General features: G+C 47.5%; 5 protein-coding genes across 5 annotated transcripts; 3 read left to right on the top strand and 2 right to left on the bottom strand.

Annotated features, from left to right (window-relative positions):
* Window positions 1-1330: 1330 nt before the first annotated feature.
* MCYG_04251 (activator 1 38 kDa subunit) lies at window positions 1331-2670 on the top strand (the record flags this gene model as incomplete). Its single annotated transcript, XM_002846468.1, has 6 exons — window positions 1331-1417; window positions 1468-2090; window positions 2143-2311; window positions 2381-2431; window positions 2537-2592; window positions 2646-2670. The coding sequence occupies 6 exons, from the start codon at window positions 1331-1333 to the stop codon at window positions 2668-2670; spliced, it is 1011 nt and encodes a 336-aa protein (XP_002846514.1).
* A 267-nt stretch (window positions 2671-2937) lies between these two features.
* Window positions 2938-3785, bottom strand: MCYG_04250 (mitochondrial 54S ribosomal protein YmL47; the record flags this gene model as incomplete). Its single annotated transcript, XM_002846467.1, has 3 exons — window positions 2938-3089; window positions 3158-3613; window positions 3662-3785. 3 exons carry the CDS (start codon window positions 3783-3785, stop codon window positions 2938-2940), a joined length of 732 nt encoding a protein of 243 aa, XP_002846513.1.
* Window positions 3786-3997: 212 nt separating this feature from the next.
* On the top strand, window positions 3998-7420 carry MCYG_04249 (replication factor C subunit 1; the record flags this gene model as incomplete). The annotated part of the gene is made up of 5 exons (XM_002846466.1): window positions 3998-4087; window positions 4156-4180; window positions 4233-4317; window positions 4384-6713; window positions 6780-7420. The coding sequence occupies 5 exons, from the start codon at window positions 3998-4000 to the stop codon at window positions 7418-7420; spliced, it is 3171 nt and encodes a 1056-aa protein (XP_002846512.1).
* Window positions 7421-7857: 437 nt separating this feature from the next.
* Window positions 7858-9639, bottom strand: MCYG_04248 (conserved hypothetical protein; the record flags this gene model as incomplete). Its single annotated transcript, XM_002846465.1, has 2 exons — window positions 7858-9201; window positions 9481-9639. The coding sequence occupies 2 exons, from the start codon at window positions 9637-9639 to the stop codon at window positions 7858-7860; spliced, it is 1503 nt and encodes a 500-aa protein (XP_002846511.1).
* Window positions 9640-11727: 2088 nt separating this feature from the next.
* Window positions 11728-13415, top strand: MCYG_04247 (cell division control protein 3; the record flags this gene model as incomplete). The annotated part of the gene is made up of 3 exons (XM_002846464.1): window positions 11728-12199; window positions 12256-12722; window positions 12798-13415. The coding sequence occupies 3 exons, from the start codon at window positions 11728-11730 to the stop codon at window positions 13413-13415; spliced, it is 1557 nt and encodes a 518-aa protein (XP_002846510.1).
* Window positions 13416-13463: the final 48 nt, after the last annotated feature.

Genomic DNA, 13463 nt, shown 5'->3' with positions numbered 1-13463 from the left:
ATGTCGAGGCTCCTCTATTACTGTAGTCCTATTGATCTGCTGTTTGACAAGGTGAAATGGCGGGTCTCTGCTTGTAAAAAGGCGCGGATTATGTCTCCGTCTCTTTGAATATCTAATATCGCAAGAGAATATAGTGCTGAACCTGTCGGCTCGGTGTGTGTCTATTTAGAGCTCAGCCTTTGCATAGCGTTTAGAAGTTTGCTTCCCTTGGGAAGTTAAATTCTTAATCCATCTCCTGCATTTCCAACTGTGCTAGGAATTATTTCCGTTCTTGACGGGTAGGTACACACGTGTTAATCTCATAATCAAGTATTAATCCGTCAACAGGTGTTCTAAAACATCTGGCCTGGATCGGTCGCCTATTCTATTGTGGCTTTTCGCGGCTGTGTTATCAGAGTATAGTGTTCAGCAGGTATCGCAGTTTTGGATGCCCGTCAAATAGCCTTGTTTCCCTAGTTATCTTTTTGTAGTGAGAATCAAGGGCATATATTAAATATTCTGTGGTCACCAGACGACGTATTGACCTCAGTCTCTGTGATATCATGCTTGCAGCCGTCGGACTACCGCAATATAATATAGAAAGAAATATAGACGATATCTATGGCTGTATCGTTATATCTTATGTCCCAAGCCACGGACAAGTCCCGGGAAGTCCTACTGCTTCCGTTGAACCAGACTAAGACTCCTCTGTATTAAGTATAGATATGCCATAAGGGTAAGAAATCTAAAAGTTAATATATGTCTAAGCCGTAAGACACTCTTTCAGAGGGAGAAAGAAGAAACAGGAATCATAGAAATGGCGCTGGCAAGACGCCTTATTTGTAGTCCCAGTGCCCAAAGGATAGAACATGGAATAAAGGGCGGAATTCACTAGAAATCCAAGTACACTGACATTTACCATTCATGGTATTATTCACTCACGCTGTAAGATCCAAATTCACAGCAACTTTGAGTGAAAGTCAATGTTAGCTTAACCATGCCATGGTATTTTATACCTTCTCGAACTATTCTCAGAAATGGCCACTTAAAAATGTAGGTAGTTGGAGAGACTAGAAATATAATAGTACCATGATGGATCATGTACCAAACATATTCAAGCTCCCCTGTATAAAATGATGGATAGTCAATGCCTCCATGTAGTATGTTTTGTTTGAATGAAGTTGAAGTTGAAGTTGACAATCGCGTGCTTACTCAGCATCTACGCACGAACCCAGTGTTAAATAGGAATCGCGTTCTTTTGACGCGTTTGAAGCTTTCTTTGACATCAAGATACATAATATATAATATTCACCACGAAGAACTCGCCCATTAAACTATTACCACACCTACAATGGCACTTCTCGTTGACAGGCTCCGGCCTAAAACCCTCGATGCGCTTACGTATCACCACGATCTTTCAGCTCGCCTCAAAGCTCTGGTATGCCACCTTTTGAACTTTCTAGATTTGCATACCTGACCTGGCAATAGGCACAAAGCGGCGATTTCCCTCATCTCCTCGTCTATGGACCATCTGGTGCGGGAAAGAAGACTCGAATAATTGCTACGCTCAAGGAACTATATGGCCCCGGTGTCGAGAAAATTAAGATAGATGCCCGCGTCTTTCAAACCAGCAGTAACCGGAAGCTTGAATTTAACATTGTCTCCTCCATATACCACCTTGAACTGACACCGTCGGATGTGGGTAATTATGATCGAGTTGTCGTTCAGGAACTATTAAAAGAAATTGCGCAAACACAGCAGGTCGACCAGTCTGCCAAACAAAGGTTCAAAGTTGTCGTTATCAATGAGGCAGACCATCTTACCAGAGATGCGCAAGCGGCACTTAGGAGGACAATGGAGAAATACAGCCCCAACATGCGGTTGATACTGCTTGCAAACACTACCGCTAACATAATTGCCCCAATTCGGTCGAGAACACTGCTGGTTCGGGTTGCTGCTCCATCAGAGGATGACATCTGCCAGGCGCTGAAGCTTGCGGGGAAGAAAGAGGGCTGGAATGACTGCCCGGGGCTCAACAAACGGCTAGCTAAGGAGAGTGGAAGGAATCTACGCCGAGCCCTATTAATGTTTGAAGCTGTTCATGCACAAAAGTGGGTTACTAGTTCTATTGTACCTATGGTTCAAATGCTAACTATCTTTTAGCGATAAAGTTTCGGATAATACACCAATCCCTCCGCCAGATTGGGAGGCGTTGATAGCCTTGATAGCTGACGAAATCATGGCTGAAAGGTCTCCCGCTAGAATACTTCAAGTGAGAGCTAGGCTATACGACCTACTAACCCATTGTATTCCGCCAACCACTATTCTAAAGGTAAGAACTGCAATATCCAAATGCCATATTTCTCCCCAACGACTCGAAACTGGTTGCTAACTACACTAGACTCTTACGTTCAAACTAATACCTAAAATTGATGATGCTTTAAAACCTGAAGTCATTAAATGGTCTGCTTTCTATGACATAGGATAAAACTTGGAAGTGTACGTTATATCCGGTTAACGCTCTCGACCGCAACACTAACATACCTTGGTTGTTTAGAAAGTTATCTTCCATCTTGAAGCCTTTGTAGCGAAGTTTATGAGAATACTTGAAAGGTACTGATTGCTAACGACATTTTGGCTTGGTGACAATTACTAACTATGAATAGTTATATGATGGGTCTTGATTTTTAAGCGGTAAAAATTGGATGGGCGGTATTGTTACTTTGTCATGGAGAATACATGTAATAAAATGTCTAGTCGTTCTTCATTGTGAAATTGGAGAGATATATAGATGGTATGTGGTAACGCGCGTAATGGCATTTCTGAGTGACCGGCCTCATTATCTCAAGATTACCGAGATAGTAACAAAGGATAGAAGAGAGAAAAGCTCTATACCTTGACAAAAGTCTAAATTACAACTAATGTACATCTAACGCCATGATTCCGAGAATATCAGTCTTATGGAGGAGCCGGTTCAGATTTCGCTGCGGGTTTCGAATTGAGCGGAACTGCTCGTCGAGGTCTTTTCAGGGACTCCAGGGTAACGCCGTCTTTTAACTTAGTAATTCCAACAACGGGCGGGTCACCTTTCTTTACAAATTCGTACATTCCTATCGGTGAAAAAGCGTTAGCTTTAGATCATGGGTTGCAAACTCGAATCTCCAAAAGGTTAACGCACCAGGCATCTTGTGGGCAGCTAGCCTAAATGCCTCCCTAGCAACCTTCTCGTGTATATCACCTTTCAATTCGAAAATAACCCGACTAACTCCAACCCTCGCTGCCCAATAATCAAATTTACCCTTTCCTTTTCCCATCCGCATTTCATTACCACTCGTATAGACACCAATGTTAGCGCTGATCCGGGGATATAGCTTATAATTCATCCCTCTCAGACGTCTCTGAATTGCTTCATAGCCAATCTTTAACGACGAGGCAGGCATTCTTCGGTCATGGTCAACCATTCGCAGCCCATAATCACCCCAGACAACTGTTGTACCGCGAGAAGAGCCACCTGTGGCCATATGGGGCCGCCCCTTTGTTGATTTACTTTTCTCCGCCATTTTGGGAACAAGCCAGCTGGATGCTGGGGAAGTTGTGGAAAAACATCGTACGGCAGAGGTAGTTATCGAGGATACTTGGAAGTGTTAGTCGGGTGCCACGGAAAACAGGATGAAAAAAGGGCATACTAACTCCTCCATGGAATTGAAAATATCCCAGACGGGGCAAATGCTCTTGATGACGGCTTCATAATGTGAGCGAGCTGGACATCGGCGTCGAATGCTTGTCTCTTCTTTTTCTCTCTTCATTTGCGCATCAAAGCAGAAGTTGCAGCAAGATTATGTAATCATTAATTACTTAATCAAATTACATCACGTGTTTTGGCGCGTCTTGAGGAAACGCCAATCCAAAGTGGACGTGTTTCTCTCTTTTGCTGGTAAATGGGACTTTTGGACGGCACACATTGAGTGCCAAAGCAGCATCTCTGGGGCAGCTTTTGTTTGTTGCTGTGATAGACAAGATGGCACCAGATATCAGAAACTTTTTTGGGCCCAAGGGAGGCCAAGGGGCAGCTTCAAAGCCAGCTAAGCCGGCCCCCAAGGCATCAGAGGTATATACTCCAATCTATAAGTTTGATATGTAAGTTCGATGCTAATGACGGGGAGTTTATGTTTCTAGGATAAGTCGAATCCTCGAAAAAGAAGTATGTTAGTTTCTGGAGTGCTCATACACAAATATACTAACCGTGGGCATAGGAAGCAGAAAAGTTGTGGATGATAGTGATGACGATGAGGAAACGCCTGTTAAAGCACCCCCGAAACCTCAGCCCAAGAAGAAACAGTGAGATTCCATGATCTACGATTTTCAGAATTGGCGCATAATATTGACTGACGTCTATGCCTATAGAAAACCTGACGAGCCAAAGGCCGAGCCTACCACTACATCAGAGTACTTCAGCTCAAGTAAGAAGAATCGCAAACCGAGCACAACCACAGATAGTAAGCCGCCAAAAACATCCGAGCCTGAGAAGACGACCTTAGCCACACGGCAGAGCCCGCGGAAAGCTAGTAGAAACTCGCCGTCTATTGAAGTTCATGTACCGCCGCCAGTCGCAAAAGAAGTGAAGAAACCTTTGAAAGCTGAGCGGATAATTGATACTGAGGAGCACCTAGGAGGCGACGATATTTTTGCCTCCGAATTTCAGAGATCCGGAAAGGGCGATGATGACTACGAGGAGGAAGATTCGGAAGATTTTGATGATATGATTGTGAAGGCTCCGACTGCTTTGGATATATCCAAAAATGATACTCCAACCCCTGCGCTTAAACCCGAAAGAAAAGTGCAGAAGCGAAAATCGGCTGCATTGAGCGAAGACGAGGAGAGTGATGGCGACAGTGGAAAGAAGAAGAAAACCACCAAGGCACGCGCCCCGAAAGCAGCATCTAAATCTACACCTAAGAAACCAAGGGCAACTAAAGTAGACCAACCGGAAAGCAAAGAAATACAGGACATACTCAATAGTATCCCTGAAATCAGAGCGCCTTCACCGCCAACAGAGGCGAAGAAATTTAACTTTGCTGCGGCTGCTCAGCGAGCCCAATCTAATGGCTCCATGGACAATGCGGACCTACCCACCGGCGAGCCGAATTGCCTTGCTGGTCTCTCTTTCGTCTTCACTGGCGTTCTTGACTCTCTTGGTCGAGAGCAAGGGCAAAACCTGGTGAAAAAATATGGAGGCAAAAGCATGACTGCTCCAAGCTCAAAAACGAGCTATGTAGTATTGGGCAATGACGCTGGTCCGAAGAAGCTAGAGACTATCAAAAAATACAAGCTCAAGACCATCAACGAAGAGGGCCTGTTTGAATTGATCAGGAAACTTCCTGCCAATGGAGGTGACGGAAAGGCGGCTCTACAGTATGCCGAAAAGAAGAAGGCTGAAGAACAAAAGATTAAGGAAATGGCAGCCGAGATAGATCGTGAGGAAAAGAAACGTGCAGCATCAAAACCACAGGCTCCGAGTGTGTCGGACACAGAATCCAAATCCAAGGCCACTGGAGATAAAAGCGAAGGGATTGACGACCGTCTCTGGACAACCAAATATGCCCCCACGTCTCTCAGCATGATCTGTGGAAACAAAGGCACAGTTGAGAAACTGCAGACTTGGCTCCGTAACTGGCATGCGAACGCAAGAGCGGGCTTCAAAAAGCCTGGTAAAGATGGTTCAGGGACATACCGCACTGTTATGATACATGGCCCTCCTGGTATCGGAAAGACGACGGCTGCGCATCTGGTCGCTAAGCTCGAGAACTTTGATATTGTTGAGACAAATGCTAGTGATACTCGAAGCAAAAAACTACTCGAAACTACTCTACGTGGAGTTCTTGATACCACGTCTCTCCAGGGATACTTTTCGGGTGAGGGGAAGAAAGTTGAACCTGGGAAGAAGAACCTGGTATTGATTATGGATGAAGTCGACGGAATGTCCGCCGGGGACCGAGGCGGCGTTGGTGCTGTGGCTGCCATAGCAAAGAAAACTAGAATTCCCATCATTCTTATATGCAATGAACGAAGGCTTCCTAAAATGAAACCCTTTGATCACGTCACATTCGAGTTACCGTTCAGAAGGCCGACAGCAGAGCAAATCCGTGCACGACTGTTTACCATATGCTATCGAGAAGGTATAAAAATACCACCCCAGGTGCTCGATGGCCTAATTGAAGGGACACATGCGGATATTCGACAAGTCATTAACATGCTGTCTACGATAAAACTCAGCGCCAATAACCTTGATTATGACCAAGGCAAGGAAATGTCAAAAGCATGGGAGAAACATGTTATTCTTAAGCCTTGGGATATTGTTGGGAAGATCCTCAGTGCACAAATGTTTGCTGCAAGCTCAAAAACAACCCTCAATGAGAAGATTGAACTATATTTTAATGACCATGAGTTCAGTTTCCTGATGCTCCAGGAAAATTATCTGAAGACAAACCCCATGGCCGCCAACTCCTATAGTGGCAAAGAGAGGCAGTACAAATTACTCGAGTTAGCTGACAAGGCCGCAGAGAGTATCAGTGATGGTGACTTAGTGGATAGAATGATACATGGCTCACAACAACAATGGAGCCTTATGCCTACGCATGCCGCGTTCAGTTTTGTGAGACCCGCCAGCTTCATGGCTGGAAACATGATGGATAGGGTTGGTTTTACTAGCTGGCTGGGAAATAATAGTAAACAAGGTAAGAGAACTTGTTACCAATGCTTTCGAAGGTCTAAAGGCTAATTATAATATCTACTCCCACCAGGTAAAATGGCCCGACAAATCAAGGAGATTCAGGGGCACATGCGCCTACGTGCTTCAGGTGACCGACACGACGTCCGCCAGCAGTACATGCCCGTAATATGGAACAAGACAGTCAAACGAATGGAGATTGACGGCAAGGAGGCCGTCGACGAAGTCATTGATTTCATGGACAGCTACTTCTTAACTCGGGAGGATTATGATTCCATCACTGAGCTCGGCCTCGGGCCCATGAATGAAAAGAACATCAACATCAACTCCCAGACAAAAGCTACTTTCACACGTCTATATAACCAACGCTCGCACCCGTTACCATTCATGAAAGCGTCCAGCGTTGTGTCAACCAAGAAGCTCCCGAAGGTAAAACCAGACCTGGAGGACGCTATCGATGAATCTGACGATGCCGAGGAAATTCTCGGGGAAGAGGAGGTAGAAGAAGAGGAGAGTGACTTGGACTTGAAGAAAGACAAGTACGTTAAAGCTGCCAAGACAAAGAAGACTGGGGGTAGTACAAAGAAGGCCGGTGCAGCAAAAGCAAAGCCTAGAAAGACTAAGAAGACAGTTGATGATGATGATGAAATTGAGTCCGAAGATGAAGTTCCAAAGAAAAGAGCCCGGAAGCCAAAGTCGAAAGGTAAAGCCTAAGGCGGGTGCATTTTCTGGGTTTATCTTGGGATGGTTTGTGTCTGCCAATTTGGTGGCATTCTTCCTCAGCACTGGCTGTTATCCCCCCATTTGTATATTCTACCATACCTCCATGGTACTTTCACTTATATTTTTGTCACCCCCTTTATGTATTTGGAGCATCATCTCGGACACAGGGCTATGATTTTTAAAAAGTTGAGGCACAAGGGGTTTTGATATGATATAAAGATGTGTTCGATGTCGCTACTGGCGCTTCAAATTACATTATATCCATCTTTTTTGAGCAATGTATAGTTAGCCATTTCTATTGGGAATATTTCAAAATTGGGAGAATTATTACAATTACCGAATCGTCGTCTAAATATGGGGCTCCAAAATAATAGGTTGTCACAGGGGTAGTACCTTAACAGCCAGAAGTCGCAACATCAACGCTCATTTCATCTCTTAACCCAAGGAACTCTGACACCAAACTCATCAGCAAGACGCATAGCAGATACAACGCAACCTTCTAAAAGAACCATCCCGTCCCAACACCAACTACCAACCAGGAAAACGTTTCCGTCTCCATTTCGCCACCCAGGGGGTTTGGCTCTCGATTCCTGATCAGACGAGGGGCTTGTTTTGTCAAATATACGATTGACTATTGCCCTACTCTGTGGAGTGCGTAACGTTCGTGTGAAATAGGAGCGGCGCACAACCTTGCTGGGATCGATAGGTATTAAGGGTGAGGTGGTTATTATGTATGACGAGGGGTGTTCATGAATAGATTCAGTCGATTCAGCCGTTGAGCGGAGATGAGCCCATTCTATATTTTCCTTTGACGCCGTTTGGGCTTTTACCGATGCAGGGAAGACATTGGGTAGGGTGGATGCGTCAGTATGGATTAAAGACTCTACGGATGTGGTGGGTATAGCTGATGTTTCTTCTCGGAGAGGTTCAAAGATTGCTCCCACGGCATTTGGTGGTATGGCGAGAATGACACGATCGAACGTTCTCTGGCAGCAGGACATGGGGGGTATTTTTTCTCCTGCCAGCCCAGAGGCAGAGGAGGTGGCTTCCCAGCATACCATGACGGAAGAACCAGCCGGACGGACAGAAGTGACGCGGGCTCCGAGTCGGATGTTTAGCCCCTTGGAAAGGGTGTGTTCGACCGCTCGAGTTCCTCCGCGTACAAGATAATGCGGTGCTCCGTACGTGCGCCGGATATAATGTACTATATCACTAGCTGGAAAGCTGAGCATTTCACTGTGCGTGCATGTCGACATGCTGGACAACGGAGGTAGGATGTATCGATGCACAAAGTACCGCGGAAGGCGGACGCGGTGGAAGTATTCCTCTAATGACTCGGACTGACCCTGGTCCGCTGCCGGGGGTTTTGGATGTGCCTTGCCGGCGTTTACCCAGAAGCACGCAATGACGAACCAACCGAAGAAGAAAGTGACATAGAAGAGCTCTCCGAGCCATGAGAAGAAACTCAGCCCATCGGGGCGGAGGGGAGGAATCCGATGGTTGTTAGACGAATATAGGAACGACACCTTGGCCTGCGCTGCTTCTTCATGGGCCTGGTCCGACCCACTCCCTGGCTTTGCCTTGGGTATATACGAGTAGCTGAAGAGGAACTTTTGCGGATCACACTTGATGCCGAGATGCTCGTACATGAGCGTCATATATTTATAGTAACCATCATCGATGACACGCATCGGATGGCTGATATTGATTGCATCCTTCCCATCCTCTGATTCAATGTTTTCAGCTTCGGCGTCCAGCGACAATGCCTCTTGCTAGATGTTGTGGCTGTTAGCTTCCCGTACCTGTGTCGCCTGGTGGAGGGAGAGAAATGCAGTGCATCCGGAACAACTCATCGCACACGAGAGGTAGTGACACAGAGATGCCCGGACCGATGCTCAACATATTTGAACAGGCACAACCTTTGGGCCGGGACCAAAGCAGATACAACAACGTTGTGTCATTTCGGATATATCGAGTTGCACCTGGGTATCAAACAGGAAAGGGGAAAAGAAGGACGAGAAAATTAAAAGAAGAAGAGGAACTATGCTTACCGACTCAAAGACTTCGATATCAAACTTCTGGCGCTCATCATGCTGCAGGAGGTACGCCGTCACCAGACCTGCCATGCCGGTGCCAATGACTGCCACCGATATGCGGGATGCATCGCTGCCACCCCCAGCCTGTTGATTGGGGTTTTCACTTTCCGACATGTGTGTAACGGGTACCCTGACAGTTACGAGGAGTGTCTCGCAAGTCGCGAATGCAGCTATTACCTTGGGTTGGAAATATATATGTGTCTGTGGGTGCTATATAGGCGAGATGATACGGGGCAAAGGAATGTGGTGTGCCCTAGACAGGACTGGAATAAGGACGACAGCAGAGAGGTGAACGAACAGGCGCAGGAGAACGAACGATATACGACCAGGAGAGAGCGAGCTTCTTGATATATAACAAGTTATTTATATATTGCATGGTTACTCGAGATCTGGTTGAAGCGATCTTCACCCATAAAATAAGTATCCTTGGCGCCCGTTGAGGTATGTACCGGCACATCATTACAGTCGCAAAAGGCCACTGGATGATCAAGCTCCCAGGAAGCGAAAGGGAAAAAAAGAAAGAGTGGAAAGGGGGTCGCTAGGATTGAAATTCGGCCATGCTTATTCCTTATTTACGACCGGGTTGTGTGCGCGCATGTTGTTGGGCGGTGCCGGTCAGATGGCCGAAGCTCCTCGCAAACGGAGAGATGGACGAACCCGACAGAGAGTTGCGAGAGAGTTACGGGCGTACCTGGCAAGCCTAGACTATCCCGTCTACCCTCTATACTCTGTACGGAGTACATAGTCTGTCATCTACGCATAAGTTACGGACTATGGCAAGATCGATCGAACCCTGTATAAAGAGAGATGCCTTCCGGTGGTTCGATGTCTAAGACAGGAGACGAATTCGATGCAAGACCTTGCTTCTTTTCCTTCTTCTCTCTTCCATCTGTTGTTCCGGTTCGTCGGGTGGTGTCTCGATATACGGGATTATATGCATAAGATATATGCACCATCCAGCATGTCAACTCACCACTCCCCATGCAGCAAGCGACATCCATCGTTCTCTCAGATCATCTGGACACCTGCATCCTGCATCTCGATCCCCATCTCGACCACCACTCCTCGCTCTCATCTAACCTGGTGTTTCAGTACCTGTCACGACGCGGCTGTCACGGTACTGGACGGTACATGGGAATAACTTACGCCTTCATCTCTCTCCCTCCTCCTCATGCCCAATCACCAAGAGCAAGGCGGGCTCTAACCGTCGACGGCCAACCAGCCAGACCAAGGGGGCTCCACCGGACTCATGTATCGAGATGCGTCCAACCGCCCTTAGCTGTATAACCCGTCCACCCCCCAAATAGCGTCTATACGTATATACGTATATATTGTTAGTTTATCCGTCTTTATTCTCTCCGTAGAAGAGTAAAAAAGCCCGTAACATCGTTACAGGGAGGGAAAAAAAAAGGGGGTAAAGCCTGCGAGCGCCCCCCAAAAGAAACAGAGCCACCAAAAAGTTCCCCCCCTTTTTTTTTTCTTCTCAGTCTTTGATTCTCCCCGAGCAAGAGAGAAGAAAAAAATAAAAAAATACAACAACCAAGAGAAGAACATCTTCGCCCTTCAGCCCGTTTGCTCTTCACTGCACTCGCTTGGTCTTCTCTGGCGGTGCGTTGCCTCTTCACTGTCTCTCGTTCATTGACCTTCAGGCCCTTTTTGGTTTCGCCGTTTTTCCCTTTTTTTCTTTTTTCTTCTACTTTAATAATTTTTCTTCCCCCTTGGTGAATTTCAATTTCTTCAAGTCGACCAGCAAGGAAGAAAAGAAAAAAAAAAACAACCACACTCGCTTTCACCTTCGACCTCCGTCGCAATTGATTCAGGGTACGATCGATCTCGATATTCTCTGTCCTTCGTTTCTGCTTGCTTCTTTCTTCTGCTTTGCTGTCTGCCTTCGTTTGCTGACCAGGAACCCGCGATCAATCAGGCCCGACCTTCTCTCCTGCAAAAGGCCGACTCGCACTCTTTCTTCGAGATAAATAAAAATAAGAGCTTCCTTCACGATGGGTAAGCCTCGAGTTTTTTTCCCCTCTGTTTTTCCATTCTGTTTACACTTGTGCATCTCGCTGTGGTGTTGTCCGGTTGGCTGCGATTAAAGGGGGTTTCACACAGTTCGACTGGACTTGGGACCGTTGAAGACACACCAAGCTGCATCTTCTCTTCCTGTCTTTCTGTCTCAGAGGGATCAACGGTGTCTAGACAGCCATGGGAGAGAAGATGGAGGCGAAGACGGGCAAGTTGGTGGACGAAAAGGGTGCTATCAAAGCCAGGATGCTCAACGTCGTCACTCTGCCTGAAATCCCTATTACAAAGCCCATCCTGCCTGAGATTATCTGCGAAGTCGATACGGACTCTGCTTCTGACTATGACCGTGAAACTGACAATGATTCTCCTCCGCTTCCAGCCACGTCTAACGGTATCCCGACTCCTACTCGGCCTTCGCCAGCTCCCCCTTCGCCCCATGTCTCTCCGCACGTCGAACGCAGCAACCCCATGGGCCAGGGAGTGGCTCAGACGGTCAGCTCAAAGGACCCCAAGGCCGCTGCCCAGGCTGCCAGTGACATGAAGAACGTCGTTCGCCGGAAACTCGCCGGCTACGTTGGCTTTGCGAACCTGCCAAACCAGTGGCACCGCAAGAGTGTACGAAAGGGATTCAACTTTAACGTCATGGTCGTTGGTACGTTGTTATTTTTCTACACATGTGTTCTTTTGATACAGGGCTTACGATTACAGGTGAGTCCGGTCTTGGAAAGTCTACACTGGTCAACACTCTTTTCAACACATCCCTATACCCACCACGGGAACGTACCGGCCCAAGCCTCGATATCATCCCCAAGACCGTCTCTGTCGAGTCCATCAGCGCAGATATCGAAGAGAACGGTGTCCGTCTGCGTCTGACCGTTGTCGACACCCCCGGATTCGGTGACTTTGTCAACAACGACGACTCCTGGCGCCCAATCGTCGAGAACATCGAGCAGAGATTCGACGCTTACCTTGATGCCGAGAACAAGGTCAACCGCATGAACATTGTCGACAACCGTGTCCATGCCTGTGTTTACTTCATCCAGCCAACCGGCCACTCCTTGAAGCCATTGGACATCGAGGTCATGCGTCGTCTTCACACCAAGGTCAACCTGATCCCGGTCATCGCCAAGGCCGACACCCTTACCGATGAAGAGATTGCTCTCTTCAAGCAGAGAGTACGTTCTACATATCCATTGCTACTGCTTGTTTGCTAAAAAAAAATGTATCTTTAGATCCTCTCCGATATCCAGCACCACTCGATCCAGATCTTCGAGGGACCCCGCTACGAGCTCGATGACGAGGAGACCATTGCCGAGAACAAGGAGATCATGTCCAAGGTCCCCTTCGCCGTCGTTGGTGCCAACTCTGAGGTCACCAACAACGAAGGCCGCAAGGTCCGTGGCCGCCGCTACCCCTGGGGTGTCATCGAGGTCGACAACGAGGAGCACTGCGACTTCGTCAAGCTCCGCCAGATGCTCATCCGCACGCACATGGAGGAGCTCAAGGAGCACACCAACAACACCCTGTACGAGAACTACCGTTCCGACAAGCTCACCCAGATGGGTGTCACCCAGGACCCCAGCGTCTTCAAGGAGGTCAACCCAGCCGTGAAGCAGGAGGAGGAGCGCGCCCTGCACGAACAGAAGCTCGCCAAGATGGAGTCCGAGATGAAGATGGTCTTCCAGCAGAAGGTGCAGGAGAAGGAGAGCAAGCTCAAACAGTCCGAAGACGAGCTATTCGCCAGACATCGCGAGATGAAGGAGCAGCTCGACCGACAGCGCCAGGAGCTAGAGGAGAAGAAGGCCCGCTTGGAAAGCGGACGGCCGCTGGAAGACAAGATAAAGAGAAAGGGATTCTCTCTCCGTTAAGCTCGTTACCGCCGTCCTCTCTCCTCTCTCTCTTCCGCCCTTACTCTT

The sequence above is a fragment of the Microsporum canis genome, genomic scaffold (assembly GCF_000151145.1).
Source record: "Microsporum canis CBS 113480 supercont1.4 genomic scaffold, whole genome shotgun sequence".
NCBI classification, from domain to species: Eukaryota; Fungi; Ascomycota; class Eurotiomycetes; order Onygenales; family Arthrodermataceae; genus Microsporum; species Microsporum canis.
The sequence above is the reverse complement of the archived record's forward strand: the minus strand, read 5'-3'. Positions and strand labels throughout refer to the sequence as shown.